Raw genomic sequence first — 15,895 nt, 5'->3', positions numbered from 1 at the left:
GTATGATGATAATTATTTCTTTTTTGAACGCAAATGAGTTGTTAGATAAGCTAAGATCACCGTAGGAAGTGTGATCAATCGATGTTTAGATTCATTGCAGAAATCTTCGACACCGTCATAACTTAACCAGCGGTCTCTTTGACCCCAACAAATAGTAGTCTCAACTTTCCAATTTGCTCCCATGAGTATTTCTCTCATCTCTTCCACACAGCCCTGCCGAATAAATGAAAATAATGAAATTTCAGAAACTTACAGTAAGAGGTTTAGGATAGGAAATGATATTCGAGCTAAAAAGATGCATGGTTTTGTAACTCAACATGTACAATTTATCATATAATATATGCATTTCTTGTGAATTTACTTTAACCAACTATGAAAAACTACTGTTCATTTAAAACTATTTGTAACGCCCCAGATTCGACGACTGTCTTAACTTTGGAGTTCTTATGTGATGAGCTACCGAAAAGAAGATGCACCTTCTTGATATGAGTAGTATATATCAAATCTTTTTAAGCCCTCTTCAACTGTACAGTCCATTACATTGAACAGTCTCGGAATCCCTCTCATTCCGGTGTGGGATCGGTTCATTCATGTTCCCTCCACCTAGAAGCCTGCCAGGAGCCGCTCATTGTCCGTGCAACCTCATGGCACCGGCGATCACCCCCGGGCCTCACATGCCCACTAGCTTCCGCTTGGTTCGTCCCCGAACCATACCGTACTAAGAGAGGTCGGCTCTGATACCAACTATAAGGCCCCAGATTCGATGACTGTCCTCACTGTACCAAAACGAGTCTTTCCAGAGTGCTTATGTCCTCACTCACACGCACCCTGGGAAGCTTCCCAGGGGGTCACCTATCCCAAAATTGCCCCAAGTCAAGCACACTTAACTTTGGAGTTCTTATGTGATGAGCTACCGAAAAGAAGATGCACCTTCTTGATATGAGTAGTACATATCTAATCTTTTTAGGCCCTCTTTTACTGTACAGCCCATTACATTGAACAGTCTCGGAATCCCTCTCATTCCGGTGTGGGATCGGTTCATTCATGTTCCCTCTACCTAGAAGCCTGCCGCCAGGAGCCGCTCATTGTCCGTGCAACCTCATGGCACCGGCGATCACCTCCCACCCTCTTCGGCCCCGGGCCTCACACTATTAGTAGGCACTTAAAACAGATAATGTTTAGATGTGATGCAACTATTAATTCCTCATCTTTAACAGAAAGTAGTACCTTTAGTTCCTTTTTCATTGATCTACTAATTGCATTAAGAGCAAAACCGGCAGAACCAGAAGTGAGGTATGGTCTTCTGTAAACCATTGCGACTTCTTCCTTGATCTTGTAAGGACCACAGCTAGTCAAGGCTTTATCACTGGCTCTTAAAGGATCCTGATGTAGGTGAAATTCAAATCAATGGGGAGAAAACCAACAAGTTAAGTGCTTAGAAGTGATGTGAAGTAACGAAAGATAGTTGAGATCTACAAATTTGGTAGTGTAAAAGACAAAATTTCCACCTGAGAAAAAATTTCCCCCAACAAAAAGTTGCTGAATATAGCCAACGTCGATGGAAGTTCGGCATGTTTTGCTGTCAGCTGTAGCAACAAGATTTAAACAAAATTTAGGCACATTTAATGCTCCACAGAAAGGTAAATGCGGATCTGAGATAAAATCAAAAAGAGAGTGGAAAAAATATATGCATAATTGTGAAGTTCGCGAGCATACCGGAGGATTCAGGAGAATGACATTATCTAACTTATCTTGATGATTGCTTGCATATCTGACCACAACCGGAGAGAAATATCCCTTTAGAGAATATCATAAACCGAAATTATTTTTCACCATCTCATGCCACAAAGCAGAAAAACTTTGATTTGTTGAAAATAATTGAAACGCATATACCTGGACAACAAGGGTAACCTTATCTTTCGAGAATTCATTGATAACAGACTCTAATGATGCCACATATTCTGAAAATCAGACGACAATTTCGGGTATTGAAAATATTCTTCTTTTTCCACAAAATTGGCATAACAACTTCATATACTATTATGCAGTTAAGTGCTTTTCGATCATACCATCCAAAGTGTAGTCAAAGCCATATTTTGGTTGAGGTTTATCTGAAAATCCAAACCCTTAGGAAACAGAACTTCACAATGTTAGTTTAATCCACAAAATGACAGAGAATGCAACATAGGGATTATGAGTACATCAAACCACGAGCAAGATGTCATTATAGAAATTAGAAGAAAAATTCAAAGCCAGTCAAAAGTCCTAATCTTTTATCATAATACCAGCAATTTACTCAGGCACTGATAATTTTTCTCCGGATAACTTTATTTCGATGAAACGTTTATATGTTTCATTTATGGAACAATGGAACAAAAAATAACTTCAAATATATAACAAGATCCTTCGGTGTGACCACAACTGTGAGGTAACTATAAGTGTTATCAACGATAGTGGATAAATCTTACCTAGCCAATCAAAAGCAATAGCACGGTTAGTCTTTGAGAGTATAGGTAGAACATTGCGATAGGAATATGCCTAATAAAGAAAATGGAACAGCATTATTGCTCTATTCTCGTTACAGCATCGAAAAAACATAATGAAAAATATTTCCCTACTGCTCATGTTAGATAGTGGACAGAAGTTAATTGTCTGATAAACCATTGAAATTTATACTGGAAAAAAATGCAAGAAATTTTTTCGATAATTAACATCTTTCAAAGTGATATATGTGTCTTGAATTGTTATTTAGTCCTTGGACTAATCATGAACTCACATCGAGCACGGAAGTACGCTATTCATATTTTACTACTTTTCATTAACCTTGACTGGACTGGCGAACCATCTAACCATTTCAAGGTCATTGCGAAGTACCAATCAAACTTGTCTATATGTTTAGCAAATCTCATTTAGATCTGAATGAAATCAATAGCCCTGTTTTTCAGCGTAAAAAAAACCAAGTTTAACAAGTCCCACTTGGATATTAAGACAGCACTCGCTTAAGTTTCTATGCATATGAGGTACTTAGCTTGTAAGTTACTGATGAGGTAGATTACAAGTCAATGTAGGGTGCTTGAAAAAATATCAAAGGAATGAACTTGAAATCTTCAATAGTATTATTTCAGTAGCTTATAAATTATTTTGGAGAAGAATCAAAGACCCACCAAACGTCATTCAAAAGATCAAACAAAGTCCCGTATTTTGACAGAGTCGATGATTTATCCTGAGCTTTATTATCTTACAGCACAGCCATACTTCCCTAAAACTCCAAGAAAATATTCACATTTTTCAAAATATACTTTTAAAACCATAAAAGAATAGTCGTTGCTACTGAAAGATATTACATTCTGACCTGTGATGGGAAACCGTGAATTAAAACAATTGGAGGATTGCTAGGGCTTCCGCTTTCGACATAAAACCATCTATTAACCAAAATGAGCATGTTTCAATTGGTAATCCCTGCAAATAATGTATCCTCAATATCTGAAATCACAACAACTGGTAACTCTGTCGCCACCTCGAAAATCTGTAACAATCCTTTACACTAATTACCTGAACAAATCAGATGAGGTCTGTGAAGAACTAGCCAAAGCAAGTCCGAAAATCGGTTCTTTGGCTTTCTCCCCACTGCCACCAGCAACTGAATGCGCTTTTACCTTCACGAATTAAAAATTGCAATTACCGTAAGAGAATAAGCTCAAATTCATCAAAATACTCGGATTTCAAATTTAAGAAAAGATATTTTTAGTACTTTTTGATCCGGGATTTCTGGTGAAGGAACAAAAAAAAAAGGAATCATTTTAAAGAAATATTGACCTCATTTCACTTCAAGCAAAACAATCATGGACCGATCAAAAAATGCAAAACAATCTTGGCTCACAAGAGACTTACAATCAGATGTTTAAACTTAAATAACACAGAACATAGCATTCCTTCATATACACTGAAGGAACAAAGAGAAGATCAAGAAACGTACAATCTTCCCTTGCTCAAACCATTGGTCAGCAGGACTTGGTTCATCTGAATATTTACCTGTCCCAAACAAAGTAAACTTCATTTTACAGATTAACCCATAAATAAATGTCAAAACAAAGAAAATCTCCATGGATAAGAACTGGTAACCTCCACTAAAGGAAAACCCATCTCCCACTGAAGCTGGAGCATCCAACAAATAACCCTACAACCAGTCAATTTTAGCAATGCGAAAAATAAAAACCACCAACGTTTTTAGATGAAATTTGGCGATTGTCTTAACATAAGGTATACCAAATACCTCGTCGGGATCACTCCCAGACTGGCAGCTTATGAGAAGCTGTTTCTTCGTTGGGAGGATTCGTGGAGTTGATTTGGTGAAGCTGCGCTTTTTGAGGATTGGAAGTGAAGCATAGGAGAAGCAGATGGCCATGGAAACGGTCGGAATTTTGTTGGTGGTGGTTGAATATCCTTAACTATCTATATATAAATATAACCAACAAATACATTATATTATTTTTTATTTGCGTTTTTTATAAAAAAAATTTATTTTATTGGCAAACAATGAATTTTTTAGTCGGAAAAACTAGCACTTAAATAATAACTAATATATCGATGCATGCGTTGCGTGCTTGTACTATAATTCATTCGTTTTATATTTAAATGAATATCAAAATATAATTGCAAGAAATTGTCGGGACTACATTGTAATTTTTATATATAAATTAAAAAAATAAATATGAAAAAAGGAAAAAAAAAGACCAAGTAGAAAATGGACTAACAAATTAATGATTAGAAAAAAAAAACTCTATCCACTGAACTACGTAATTTATATTAAAATTTAAACACTTTATTAATATATATAATTATTAAAACATATAATGACACTAAAAATTAGTTACTTAATATTTGTTAAGCTTAATAATATAATATATATAATATTATTATTATTATGGATAACCCAAAACATTTCCCAAAATAAAAAAATAACAATAGAAACAATAATATACAAATACTTATTCTCAAATATTTTTTTCATGATGTTCCTCTTTTTATGAAAATAAAAAAAAAATTGAATATCACATTTTGTTGGGTGAATCTATTGTCTTTTTTAGAAGAGCAATCGAGGTGTGTTGTATGTTTTAAGATATTTGAGCAGTATCATTATCACTAGCTTTATTTTTTTATAAAGTGACAAATGTTTGGTGTTTTAATTATTATCATAGTCAATGTCATATTTTCTATTCGCATAGATTACAAGTAGTATAATTATTGATATATAAATTGTTGAGATACAATAGTTATCCAGTTGGCCCAGCTAGAGAAGAAATTTGGAGCGTGGTTTAGATTATTGTATAATTTAAAATATTTGAGTTACATCATTACTATCAACTATAAATTTTGGTAAAACGACAAGTGTTCAGTCTTACATATTTTATTGAAAAACAGTTATTTATCATAATTACAGGTTATACAAAAACTTAGTGAACTTAAAATTACACTTTATATAAAAATCACACATAAAAGATAACCATAAACTAATATGTACATTACACTAAAAAAATCACATAAAAAAGTACATAAATATAATACTCCATAGACCATATATGTATTTTTTAAAAATGGTTCTAAAAAATGGATGGATTTTCATATTAAAATGGAATAAGGTTTTTCTGGTTCTCATTTTTCTCACCTCGGAGAAAGGAATTTTTGATTCCTCCATTTTAGTTTTGAAATCATTAGTCATTCATAATTACTTTCATTTAGTTTTAAAAAAAGTGATATGAATGGAAAACAAATAAATAATACTTGTATTAAAACGTTCTAATTTTTTTCATAAAATTACATAGTTTTTTTTAAATAAAGATACAGAAAATTTAATCTCAAAAGAAAATAAAAATCGAATAATAAATTTTAGCAACATAACTTTTGAAATTTTCATCTCCTTTATTATAAATAAAATACATCATCATTTACAATAAAAAATAATAATATTATTCTTCAACCTAACCTCGAGTTTAACCAACAATATCTAATAATATTTCTGCATAGAAATTTATAATCTCAACCCAAAAAATCAATAAAAATCAACTCATCATGAAAATCCATAAACTCAATTATTTTGCGAAGAATTAAAAAGCTCAGATAAGTGCTCTCGACTATGAACACTCATCCTAGTCAGACAAAACCATATCAGTCATTCTTACCTGCATCGATGAAATTTGGTGAGACGGCAAACCCAACAAGTAGTTCCAGATATACCAAATAATACATAATAAAACACGACATGTATTAACTGAGATAGTCTTACAGAAAGATAGAAATAACAGAAAGATTTGGCTTCCTTAAAAAATTATTTTAAGAAAGTCTTACAACACTTCGACATGCAAGATATTAATCCAATCTTGACCCCTCTTCATGTTAACTTCAAGTTAACCCCTGATATGTGTCCTAGCAGTGAAGCATAAATGATGCAAATGTCTTGAGTACCAAATGAATCAGCAGTGAGAATTTTTATGTTCGTCATGATCTGTACAAGTTCAGACATTGCACAAGCAGTGAGAGCAATTAGTCGATATATGAAAAATCCTGGACCAAACCATTGGAGTACGGTTAAAAGGATCCTTAGATATATTAAGGGTACATTGAATGGTGAATTATGTTTTAGAGGATCGGATTTTACACTCAGGGGCTGTGTCGATTCCGATTATGTACGTGATCCTGATAAGAGAAAATCTACTAATGGTTATATGTTTACACTTGCAGGGGAGCAGTAAGTTAGGTTTCAATTATGCAAACAGTTGTGACATTCTTTACAACATATGTAAAATACATGACAGCTACTCAAACTTGCAAGGAGGCAATATGCATTAAAATGTTATTAGAGGAGATCAGACACAAACAAGAAAATGTTTATTTGTTTTGTGACAGTCAAAGTTCCTTTCACATTGCAATGAATCCAGCTTTTCATTCCATGACTAAACACATTGGAGTTCAATTTCAATTTTTACGAGAAGTAGTAGAGAAATGTGGATATGCAGAAAATTTATACAAAGGACAATGTATCTGATATGATCGGTTAATACAGTTGGAGTGTTTAGAAGGGGGTTGAATAGACACTCTGGGTTTTTGAAATCTTTTGAGTATGAATCTGTTTTTTATTGGACTGATCTTGAAATCTTGTTTGTCGATATAAATCAGTCAACTAATGATAGTGCGGAATTAGACTGAAATATAGATTGAATACTAAGTGTAAGTTACTGTAAAAACTGAATAGATAGTAAAATGGAACACACGATTTTTATGGATGTTTGGAGTCTTCAAATGCTCCTACGTCACACATTCTATCTCAAAGATAGGTTTTTCACTAAAAAACTTTGATGTATTACAATATATTGTAATAATTCACTTTAGTTGGATTTATACTGTCAAACTGAAACTCTTAATTTTCAAATACCTTACAACAAATAACTGAATCGCTCTTAACAAGTAACCTGAATTCTACGAATGAATACAATGAAAATAAGAGCTTAAGTGTGCGATTTGTAAACTGAGAAATGCTTGAGAAATGTATCGCAACTTATTGATGATTGTAGATAGTTTGTTTAGTATGTTTTCACCAACCTTCTTCAATTGAATAGATCAGTTGTATGTAGTCTTGGATTTCAACAGTCACATTGAATGCATTTAATGACTAATATATGATGATTAGTTGTTTAGTTCAAGTTGATGACTTTATCTACATTGGTACAAAGTATCAAACTGTTCTGCTCTAGGTTGGGAACATTAAACTACTTGGATTGGCCACTTAATATAGGAACCAATGCCTCGTAATCAAAGCGCGCGTATTGAAAGGCTGGAAAGCGAATTTCGAAGCAGATATGTCAAAAAGCAAGAGCAATTCTACGTTTCCCCAGCTAACAAATTTACTGCCAATAAAAGAAAAATTATCAACGTTCGCCCTTACGAGGTTACATCTGTTTTGCTTTGTTACGAACTGTCACTCTGTCAGCTGATACTACAACCGATGTTATGACTAATTGATAAGGAGTCAACTGATCGACAGATCAGTTCAGTTGGACATCATTAGTTCAAATTGACGTCATTTTAGTTTAGCATACTTTAGTTGATAAATATTTTTCCAGTTCAGTTAAGCGAAGTCTTCAGTTCTAATTACCACTTTGTTAATTGAAATTTATGTCATCGTTTTTAAATCTTCTTTCGGTTATGATCTCTTGCTTCAGTTCTCTTGCGGATTTAATTTAATTGTCAAACTCTGAAACTTATAATATTCCAACAGTATTTGATGTTGGAAACTTAATTTCGGAGTTTGACAAATTGAGTGTGAAGAGATTGAACAATTGATCAAGAAGACTGAAAGTAACTGAACTAAAATTTCGTAAACTGATAGTTTCCCGAACTAAAGATTAATGCGTATATAATCAAAGGCAACTGAGCTAAGCTAACTGAGCTGTGCAGTCAACTGGATGATCAGTTGAGACTGGTCAGTTACACAGCAATCAGTTAATCATATCGGCTATGTCAACTGATAAATCATTTTGACACATCATCAGTTAAGGAATGTAGCTATCTATCGACAATTGTACAAAAGCAGAATGCAACGTATAGTGGGAACTCCGAATTTCAGAAAAGCTACAATGTACGATTGTCAGAAGAATGTTGACATGGCTATACAACGAATATAAAGATTCAAAATGCTTTCATTGTTACCGTTGGAAGAAAAGCCTATAAATAGCCGAGAAGATCAGCTGAAGCAGAGTAATCAAGTTATGAAGTTTCCCAAGTTATCAAGCAATACAGTTAAAAACTCTGAGCATATTCTTTCCAGTTTAAAAAAGCTCACGTTTAGTATACATAGCTTTCAGGCTATACTTTGAGCTTAAAGCACAAACACTCATTGTTGTATTATTCGATCTTGTAGAGATCAGTTGTGCCAAGAAGTTACACATCAGTTGAGTACTGATAAAATTGTATTGATACTAAGATTTTCAGTTTTTGGCAGTTTTAAGTCCAAACTGAAGTGGGTTTGTACAAATCTTTGTATAGATCAAAGTCTTTTAGGCACCGTTTGATAACCTGTATAAGTGGCTATTTTGTGTTAAATTCTGATTTAGTACCGTGAATGGTACGCTGACAATGTATGTGTGCTTGTGTATGGCCCGTTACAATTAACTATATGGCAGATATTAGTAATACTAAATGCAGCCCAAGACAATTGTATGCAATACCTACACTGACAAGTAGTACACATACACATTTTACCGAAATAACCTCAAACCCCTAGCATTTATTGAAACATTCAACGAGAAATCTCATTTATCTTCTTTCCGCAGCCGTAAATGGGAATGCAACATCCATGAAATTCCTGTAAGAATAACACTGGAAGCCATCTACTATCTTCTTAAAAGGGTTAGATATTTTCGTATCTATCATTTTTCCAGAAGATCCGATTATTTTGTTTGTGTTTTTTCCGAGGCGAAGGAGGAAGAAAATAGAATAATACAAAAAATCTGTTCAAAATAAATGTGTTCACTCACCGTTTTCACCCAACAAAATGCTTGCGTTTGTACAGAAAAGCGTTCTGCGTGAAGATGAAGCAGTATGTACAATTATATGGTGTGGAGAGAAATAAGATTTAAGGTGAACAAAAACATCGAATATAATAAATTTAATAAAGAGCAAAGGGTTTTTTGGGTATTGACCATTTTATTTACCATTCTATTATCCAACTGGAAAAAAATACCAAACATAATATATTATCCAATATACAATTATTATCCGCAACTTTAACTTTGCTTATCATTCTTACTAAATTTCCTTAATTATACCATCAAATAAACCAAACGGTGCCTTAGTGTATATCCCATCTTTGAGATAGAAGAGGTGAGGTATGAATGTTTGAAATCTCCGAACATACACAAATATTGTGTTTTTCCTTATCAGTTTTATTCTATATGTCCTTCAGTTATTTCCACACTTTTATTAAGTTAACTGATTGATATCGAGAACAAGATTCTTGAATTCAGTTTATCACTAAACTGATTCATTATTCGAATAAGTTGTGAAAATTGTTAAGTGTTTATTCAACCCCCCTCCCCCCTTCTAAATATTTTCACTCCCAACCGATCCTAACATCTGATTTTCTGACCAAGCCAGTGAACATTGAAAAGTTTGAATGGTGTAGATCCTCAAGTAGCCTAACAGAAATGCAAGCAGTAGGAAATGACAAGAACGAAAGAATGTGTAGAGATATATTGATACTCAATCAAATCTCCAATTAGGAGGAACAAAGACAAGTTGAATGTGAATAAAGAATAATCTTTCGGCACATTTAATGAGATTGAAAGAATTTTCATCATCATGCTTCACATTTGTCAAATGTAAAGGTAAATTCAATTGAGAATTTGTTTCTCGTGCTTACAAGCTAGATGAGCTCTATAAATAGAACTCTATAAATAAAACTCTCCTTTATTAGTTGAGTACATCCAGTTTTCAATTCTTCTTCAATCTCATAACATTCTTATTTTAGTGTTTTATTCTATAATATTTGTAAGATATTTTTTATCTTATATTAAGAGTGTGTGTTCTCTTTGAAAATATAGTGAGAAGTTGTAACATACAAAATATTATAATGAAATTCTTTTCATCTTACTAGTGGTTTTTACCTTAATAATTTTTAAGAGTTTTTCACGTAAATCTCGGTATCCAATTTTATTCTTTATTTTTATATTTATATACCAAGATGTCGCACCTGAGTATAACAGAACCCATCCTCTGAAAAATCATGATTAACGAAAATACAATTTAAAAATATTTTTTAAAAAATATTTATTTTATTAATATCTAGCATTTAAATAGTTTCATTCGTTCTATGTGATCATTTAAATTTTAGGGTGATAAAATCCTTGCAATGTTCCAAAAATTTAAATGTCCACCAATACCACGTGAATTTATTTTAAGGGCTAAACATTGTTTTTTTAACCAAAGTAAGTATTTAAGTAAAAAAAATTAATAATATTTCGATTTAGTTATGATTTTTCAGGTGTGGTGGTTTCTAGATGGACTTCCGGAGGAAGACACTCGAGCACGATAGAAGTTTGATTTCTAGAATTTTACAGTAAATTTTTTAGGTAAATCGGCATTTTGATATTTTTTTTTGACAAGAAAGCTCGCAATTTTTATTACTATAGATCATCCATTACAAGCCTACTCAACCAAGAAGGAAATTCGCACTTTAAATTTTTTTAGAACACATTTTTCATAATATTATAAAACTTTTAATTTGAAAGAAAACACCCTAAAGTATGATTAGAAAATCCTTTCTCCCCTCCCCATCTCCAACCGCACGTAAAACCATCCAGATTTTTGAAAAAAAAAAATTGAGTTTTCGACGGATCTTGATTCTGTTGTTCTAGAAAGACATCTCTTTGGGTCCATACCAATGCTGTGTTGCGAAAGCCTGGGGAGCGAACATGATTTTTGTGGTTCTTTCTTGTCCAAATCAAAAAATGTAGTGTTCAAGCAAGATTTATCCGTCCTTGTGTTATCTTTTCGTCACCAACATCATCTTAGAACCATCCACACCACAAAACAAGGCAAGTCGATTCCGTTTCTTTGATGTACCAGTGAATTCCTATTAAGTTTTCAATTGAGTTTTTTTTATATTGATAGTTAATAGGATGTGTGAAACTCTAACGAGCTTATGTCACAGTTTTACAAAGATTTCCGGTCACGTTGATAGTTCTCGATAGATGATTTCTTGCGCGTGAACACATACACACATTTAGTTTTGATATGCTGCCCATTAATCGTGCAAGCCTTTGTGCCCACAAATGTGTGACACTCACCTACTGGATATACAATTTTAATATACTTTATCACGATCCAATAGGCAAGTGTCACCTTATTGGTTGACCCTTAAGTTGGCATGGTTGGTGGACAAAATAGTAAAATTAATATCAATTTTGCTATGCTTCCCATCAACCTTTGCAACCTCTGTGCCCATCGATGATGTGATACTCATCTATTGGATATACAATTTTGATATGCTTCTTCACATCCAATAAGTGAGTGTTACATCATTGATGGGCACATAGGTTGGCACAATTGTTGGTGTTAGAATATATTCCCATCAAGCAAACTTGTGACTTGAGATTTATTGACTCTTATATAAAAACAATCTTTATTTCAATAGTATTTTACGGTTTTATGAAATTATGGAAATTACTTAATCTGTATACCAATACAAACTGCATAGACAAAACTCTTGAATATACAATTGGTACCATGAGGTCTGTCTCGCAATGTAAGATCATTAAACTCGCTAGAAAGTATATTGTATATTCTAAACAAGTTTCTATTCGAATAAGTCGCCTAAAATAAGGATAAATTTCGATTGAGATTGAGACTAACATCTATGATGTAAATATCATGTTTCATTAGTAAGGGCATGAAAATTTCTATTCATACAGATGACTGATCATTTGATAAAGCATTGAACAACTCTCCATCGGATTGTCCAAGTGGTTATCACTTATCGAGTGGAATAGTCAATGGTTATGGTTGCATACCATTAGTCCTTTGGCCCTGGACAACATAGAGGCTCTATATTCTAGCATGCACTTTAATCTGTTTACCGACTCCAATGAGGGTCAACAGGTGGTGAGGTTGGGCGTAGTTTCAAAATACGTAGGGGCCAATGCATTACAGTCAGAAATTCATCGTTTTCCTACGTGTGAAGATATTTTATGCGATCTGATGAAATAATAGTGCAACGAGTCTCTGAACATAGGAAGACACGTGCTTTAGAAAAATGTGTTTTCCTAACTGCACATATGATGTCACTATTATTACTCAAAAATATATCACATCGTTAATGAATTCATTTGTAATTCTCGATATACCGAAGGTTGCAGATTCGATCGAGATATAAATATTGAAGGGACCGTATTGTATGCTAACCATAACTTAAAGTTCTTGTAGTAACTATTTGTGATTCCTATGAAATAATGGGGCGATGCTACTAGATTCTCTTATCATGATCCAATGAGTGCGATCACACTTGAGTTCTAAAATTAATGATCAAGGGGTTGATGAAAAAGAATGTGGCTAATTAGGGTAAGTCCAAATAAGAATAAATGTTATTCTGAATCACAATGTGGCTGTGAACGCATGACTAGTTGTATCCCTAAACTATTGATGATCACACAAGTAGTGGATGGTGTGTTCCCATTGAGATAGTCAAGTTCAAGGAGTTGAATTTTGCGACTATGGTTTGATAGTTATCAAACAAATTGCTTATAAAAAAATTTATAAGTTGATTCCATGTAATAGAAGATATGAAAGTTTGCTTAACAGCTAACTAAGTGAGGAGAGTGGAAATGCTTGTTTTGATGAAGGAGATAACAAAACTGACAGCTGCAAAAAAAAAAAAAAAAAGATCAATGGAAAATTTTGTTCAAAATTTTCATTATATGAATGAGATTCGTAATCTCAACACATCGGCAATATCTGATCGTTGATCGGAGTTATAATTAGTCCATAATTATTTATTTAGTAAATTTAGATTCTATTAATTAAATAATAATATTAGCATTGATGATTACTATGACAAAATTCTCACTGAATATTCTTGAGGAGTTTAAAATTGTTCATTTAATTAATATTTAATCAAGAAATTAAATAACAATTATTTGATTCTTAATATGTCTATATATATGTGTGTGTATATATATGTACATATAGAAATATTAAGATATATCATGCATATAATGATATAGATATATCATGCATTATCAAGGGTTGAATTTGCATGGAATTTTCAAGAAAATAGAATACTGAATGAGAATTTTAAATAACAGAATTATAGTGTCCTGATTCAAGTAGGATTCCTCATTTGATCAGGAATGAAAACTTATAAATATTTTATTAAATGTTATATGAAATAACATAACTTTTGCACAAAATTTTGTCCAATTTTTTTTCCTCTCTCCCTCAGAATTTCGCCCACCCCATATTTTGGAGAACAAAATTTCGGCTCTGACGCCACCGCAACACCACCGGACTTCTGAAATTCTGACGATCCAATCTCGACACAAACTTCGTTTTGATCTCTAGTGTGATCTGTACGAGAAACAAATTCTCTAATCATTGTATTAATTTGACGAACGAAGACGGAGGAAAATCTGTTCGTAGGGATTTACAAGAAGAGCTATATCCAGTTAAAACTCAGAATAGTTGGAGCCGACGTTATATACGTAAAATCAAATCAGATCTAAATACCTTACAAATATTTTAAATCATACGATGTCCAAGGAACATATTAAATGTAAAAAAAAAATTTAAACTTTAGTTTCACTTTGGGTGCGAGAAAACGGTACTCCTATGGTGGTATCAGAGCCAATGTTTCTCTATCGTATGATTTGTTGTTTAAATTGTGTTGAAAAAGTTGCTTCTAACTGCATAAGAATTTAAAATCGTAGGTCCTGAAATTTTTTTTTAAAAAAAAATTCTGCGCATTCGGCCAAGAACAATTAAGGGTAGAACATGTGCGTGCGCACACACGCAAACACCAAGATGCTGCCCGCGGGTGGCCGTCGCAGATCTGGGCAGTGGCGACTGCCAGATTCATTTTTAAATGGTTGTTTTGCGAATGCCAGTACGCTGCCCGAAAATTTTGGGCAGCGGGTAAGGAAAAAAAGATTCTCGAGATCAGTCCCTGGTCAATGTGCTAAAATTTTTTTGCCCGAATATGGTTTTATGATTTTTTAAAATTATGGGTGCAAATTGATATTTTATGAAAATTGTGTAAGTTTATCCTTGAAAATAATTTTAATTAAATCATATGATTTTATTATAAAATAAATAAATTAAAATTATGATTTTTATTATTTATGGTAAAAGGAGTTTGACAAGAAATTGAATTACTAATAAATTGGATAATTAAATAAATATGTTTACTTAATTTTTAATTATGACAGTTAGTAACATATTTGTAATATACACAATTTGTTGATAATATTTGATATTATGATTTTAATATAATATTTGATATTATATCGAAAAGGATGATCGAGATCCATGACCAATTTGACAGGTGTATGTTATAATATTTTTCATGTTGTGTTTTTAATTATTTGATAATTATTTAAAAGTGAGTCTGGTTTATGACTCGTTCTAACCCTTTAAATTTATATCCCAATGTGTCATGTAAGTTTAATGTAAATATTAGATTTAGTGGGAGATCAAGATATGAATATGGTGTGAACAAATCCTCAAGAGTTTTGAAGATCAAAGATATGTCAAATATTAGAAGCTTATGTAATATTGCATTTGCATCCCTACATTTACCTAGATTTTGGACATGGATCCATATATGACTCATATGAATCAATTAGCTCTCGATTATCGATCATTCTTTATTATTTATAATGCACGTGATATATTATAAATAATTAGTATGTGTGTTATTATTAATATAATAACAAGAGTTGCATGAATCCGTCAAACATACAAATAAACATGGCACGAGATTTTAAAACAAATGATGAGAAAAATTTTCAAAATTAAAAATCTCTCATTTTGGATAAGATTAAAAATTTAAATCAAGCCCATTAAAAGAAAATTTAAAAAAAAAGTTTAATATTTCATTGTCTTCCATCAACGGTGGTTGCATAATGAATGCTACCCGCAATCAGACTTTGTCATAGATAATTGGGGAGGTTTAACGCTGGAAAGCTGTGACTTCCACTGACTTGCTTGATGTGAATTACGTGAAACTCCCATGGATTTGCCTAGATAATTGGGAATCTCATGGTGACCGTCCACTAAATTCAACATTGATGGGTCATGATCGACATGTGATAGGATTGGCTAAAACAATTGAGTATTTAGAAGGAGGGCT

At 32.7% G+C, this 15,895-nt stretch overlaps 1 protein-coding gene across 1 annotated transcript in view; it reads right to left on the bottom strand.

The window, feature by feature from the left end:
• The window catches only part of LOC142555072 (uncharacterized), a 42,917-nt gene that overhangs the window by 781 nt on the left and 26,241 nt on the right, over positions 1-15,895 (bottom strand). Inside the window, exons 2-13 of the mRNA XM_075665731.1 lie at positions 4,274-4,414; positions 4,123-4,177; positions 3,977-4,032; positions 3,553-3,656; positions 3,353-3,422; positions 2,469-2,538; positions 2,070-2,126; positions 1,894-1,961; positions 1,717-1,797; positions 1,509-1,586; positions 1,228-1,383; positions 61-213 (exon numbers count right to left, since the gene is read on the bottom strand). Of these exons, the coding sequence (XP_075521846.1) occupies positions 61-213; positions 1,228-1,383; positions 1,509-1,586; positions 1,717-1,797; positions 1,894-1,961; positions 2,070-2,126; positions 2,469-2,538; positions 3,353-3,422; positions 3,553-3,656; positions 3,977-4,032; positions 4,123-4,177; positions 4,274-4,405 (1,080 nt within the window). The 5' untranslated portion in view covers positions 4,406-4,414. The remainder of the gene's footprint in view (positions 1-60; positions 214-1,227; positions 1,384-1,508; positions 1,587-1,716; positions 1,798-1,893; positions 1,962-2,069; positions 2,127-2,468; positions 2,539-3,352; positions 3,423-3,552; positions 3,657-3,976; positions 4,033-4,122; positions 4,178-4,273; positions 4,415-15,895) is intronic.

Source organism: Primulina tabacum, chromosome 9, assembly GCF_025594145.1.
Source record: "Primulina tabacum isolate GXHZ01 chromosome 9, ASM2559414v2, whole genome shotgun sequence".
In the NCBI taxonomy this organism is placed as follows: Eukaryota; Viridiplantae; Streptophyta; class Magnoliopsida; order Lamiales; family Gesneriaceae; genus Primulina; species Primulina tabacum.
The sequence above is the reverse complement of the archived record's forward strand: the minus strand, read 5'-3'. Positions and strand labels throughout refer to the sequence as shown.